The 3749-nt window shown below is 35.2% G+C and overlaps 1 protein-coding gene across 1 annotated transcript; it reads right to left on the bottom strand.

Annotated features, from left to right (window-relative positions):
- Positions 1-342: 342 nt before the first annotated feature.
- LOC108551862 (probable protein S-acyltransferase 23) lies at positions 343-2589 on the bottom strand. The gene is made up of 7 exons (XM_017906198.1): positions 2490-2589; positions 1978-2231; positions 1772-1886; positions 1566-1691; positions 1025-1470; positions 719-968; positions 343-648 (listed from the first exon to the last, which is right to left on the bottom strand). Exons 2-7 carry the CDS (start codon positions 2157-2159, stop codon positions 343-345), a joined length of 1425 nt encoding a protein of 474 aa, XP_017761687.1. The 5' UTR covers positions 2160-2231; positions 2490-2589.
- Positions 2590-3749: the final 1160 nt, after the last annotated feature.

The raw sequence follows: 3749 nt of genomic DNA, 5'->3' as shown, positions 1-3749 counted from the left end.
ATAGGGAATGCTTGCAAAAACGGTTTATCTAACGCCTCTAACACCCGGAAATGTTTCGTAGCACAATCGACCAGGTCTCCTAATGTACTCGGATTTGACCGCGTGCATTGCGGTAGCTCAAATATTGCTTTTACCCGATTGTTTACGATTGCGGTGGGAATATTATAGTACCGAACGATAATATTCCACGCGACTGAATAATTAGCCGCGGTCGTTTCGAGGGATTCGATTTTTTCAGCGGCTTTACCGACGAGGCATGACTTTAAGTATATTAGTTTTTGGGCGTCGCAGAAAGGCCGGATTATCGTGCACCGCTGTTATGAATGCGTCGGCAAAGCCAGGTCAAGCCTCGTAGGAGCCACTGAATTTCGGCAAGTGCATTGTCGGTAGTTTTATGTTTAACTCAGAATTCGTCATTAGCGGAGATTGCGCGATTTCTATTGGTCGCGTTGGCCCTGAATCAGTAGACAATCCCCGTGACGCTAACATTCCCTTAGCATTCGTGAGCAGGCCGAAATACGCATCCTCGATCGGGGATGATATTCTGTGTTTCGCATGTTTAGCTCTCAGAGGCCTAAAACATCTACAACTATGACATAAACGAGATAATACTACATTCCTTTTTTTCCACTTATCATAATATGGAATCTGAAGTTAAAAAATATTTAATAAAATAATTATACAATATTTTATAGCAAATAATGAAATTATAAAATACCTGTTTAATTGCTCTATAGTAGGTTTCAGTATTCTGTGGTACATAGCCAGGATCTCTTCTGTTTGCTACAATCCATGAGATCCACATAACAATATTCCAATAAATAAAGCAATAATGACTACCACGTAAAAGATTCCATGTTAATGGAATACATTTTAATAAATACATTGGATATCCCCATAAAAGGACAGATATCATAAATAGTAATATAGGACCTTTACTATTTCCAGCACCACCAAATAGCAACGCCCTTAAAAGAGATATCTATATATTAATTGATAAAATTGCAAAAGGCAAAATACAAACCAAAGTTCATTAATAGGTGGAATCCATCTAGCTCGCCGTTTTTGTTCAGCCTGTAATATTCTTACAATCTCTGAATGTCGATGACTTTTCGCTAACTGTAGCGGTGTTTTACCATTTTTGTCACGAGGTTCTAATTCGATTTTGCTTTTCTCACATAATATTTTAACACAACTGACATTTCTAGAAAGACATGCTAAGTGGAGTGGAGTGGATCCAAAGTAATCTGGTTTTTGTAAATCTACCCCACTATACATAAGTAATCTTATTAATTCTGCATGTCCTTTATATGCAGCCCAATGAAGAGCAGTGTCTCCATTTATATCTGTTAAATGTCCTAATGCACCAGATCCTAATAAAACTGTTGCTGTTACAAATCTTCCAAACATACATGCAGTCATGAGAGGTGTTAAACCTTTAAAATCTGCTGCATTAACAGCAACCCCTGCCTAAAAGCGATTGAAAATAATTTAAATGTTTATTATAAATTAATAAATATGCTTATAATTTCATGTAATGTCATATAAGTTGTTGATTTACATACCTTTAGTAGTAGCTGAACTATTGCACTATGACCTTGCCGACAAGCCCAATGTATTGGTCTTGGTCCTTGAGTTCCAAGACATGGAAGGTCAACTGGTCCATTTCGTTCTATTAAGTATCTCATCACCTGTAAGATAATAATAAGTGTTCTTTTTATCAAAAAGCAAATATTTCCCCTGCAAACCAAATTTATTTATACCAACTAACTTCAATATTTCTATCCAGAGCAGCCCAATGAGCGGGTGTATATCCCCATTCATCCCTTGCACTTAATACACTTAAACCGTTCTTTTCTACCAACTCATCGACTGCTCCAATTTCACTAAAAGAAAAAAATTTAATTTAATTGACTTTCAAATTTACTCGTACAAATAAAATTATATTCAAGAATGTAATACTATATAATTCGGTACCTGGATCTAAGAAGTTCGAAAATTCGTTTCGTCTCATCCGATGGTGTTTGACCTGGAGCAGTTTCGTCAGTATAAATATTGTCATCGGGACCATTTCTTGATGGTAATTCAGAGCCTTTAGCTGATCCTTGGCTTTGATGAGTAGTGCTAGAAATTGGAGTATTCGGTAGATGCCCGACCATGTCGGGATCGGGACTTAATTCCCATACGGATCTTGCTGCACCCGGCCCTGTTACAGGGCTTACAGGATACACCTAAAATTAATGTTTATCTCAATTAGAGCTTAAAAATTACAAATTTTTAATTAATAATTTAATTTCTGAAATGTTTAACTTCAATTCAAAAATTGGTATTCCAATTAAAACTTTTTAATCTAAATTTTTTTAATTAGAAAAATCGTTATTTACTTTAAGCAATCGATAGGAAATTATTTTTTGCTCTCTATACATTTCAATGTTTTTGTATATATATATTATATTTTTATATAATAAAGAGTTTTTATTTTAACTTACTTTGCAAAGCGTTGCGAGTTCCGAATTTATACGCTCGTGTTCGGAAGGTGTCCTAAAGGATGCGCCCTGTACAGTAATTGTTCCACCTTCCGGAACGGTTAGTCACAAAGAAATATTTGGTCCAACCATGTCTTAATTTTTTTTCTGTTATGCACTATTTTCTTCACTATGACAACTCTTAGAACAATACCTTCGTAATACAGAGTATGTCAAGTTACAAACAGCAGTATCCGCATTTCCGAATGGGACGACTATCGTTATATGATATTGCGCATTCAAATCAATATCGTATTGAATAAACGCCTGCGTACTATGCGTTGCAAACGAGAAGACCACTGAGCAAAACGTAGGACCAAATCCCCACTAACCCTCATCAACCCACCCACTTTAACGCTATGACAGAAGTAGAGTCAACCGCTTCCCTCATTGGCAGAATGATCCCTTCCTATTAGCCTGATTCTATAGCACCGTGTGGCAAAGAAAGCGAATAAAACATTCGAGACAAAGTGAGACAGACGCAAGAAATAGATGCAAGAGCGTAGACTTATGCCTAAAGCATTAACTTCAGATTCTTCTAATAAATGTTCATTTCCGAATTTTATTTAACTATACTTGTATTTCATACACATATTAAATATGTGTTCAATATTTATGAAATATAAATGAAAATAATCATATTTTGCTCGTGCAGTATTACTCTCATATTCGTACACTTGCAATGTATTATTCGAGTATAGGAATTTTACGGATATCTTACGTCTATATTAATGTATAACATTACTGAACCTGATAATAGTTGAGCATGTAGGGGGAATGAGTGAAATACCCCCTTTACCCCTTTAACAAAACAGCGGCATCAAGCCAGTAAAGTATAGCATCAACAAGGAGAGCATAAGTCCTTCGGGTCATTGATTTGGTTGAAACTTTACAGGTTTGTAGATTTTGTCGTGCAGTTCAAAAAAATATATTATAGTTGCAACTACTGCATAGTTTTTGAAATATTTATGATTAAAGTTTTATTACTTCTTTAATTACAGATTTATTTTCAACAGATTTCAAATGGTGTTAGAGAAAGATGTGTAGCATCGACATAATAAGAATAATAATCATTGAAGAGATGGAGAATGGGCAACTGGTAATAGCTATAAAAGGTAAAGATAAATTGAATATAGAACGTAAATGTTGCATTAAGACAAAAATGTGTAGAAATATCTATAAGAACTTCGAAAGTATAAAAGCAGTAAGAATAATGGGGCTGTG

Source organism: Eufriesea mexicana, unplaced genomic scaffold (assembly GCF_001483705.2).
Source record: "Eufriesea mexicana isolate 0111107269 unplaced genomic scaffold, ASM148370v2 scaffold5100, whole genome shotgun sequence".
Lineage (NCBI taxonomy): Eukaryota > Metazoa > Arthropoda > Insecta > Hymenoptera > Apidae > Eufriesea > Eufriesea mexicana.
Note: the sequence above shows the minus strand (reverse complement) of the source record. Positions and strands in the feature narration are given on the sequence as shown.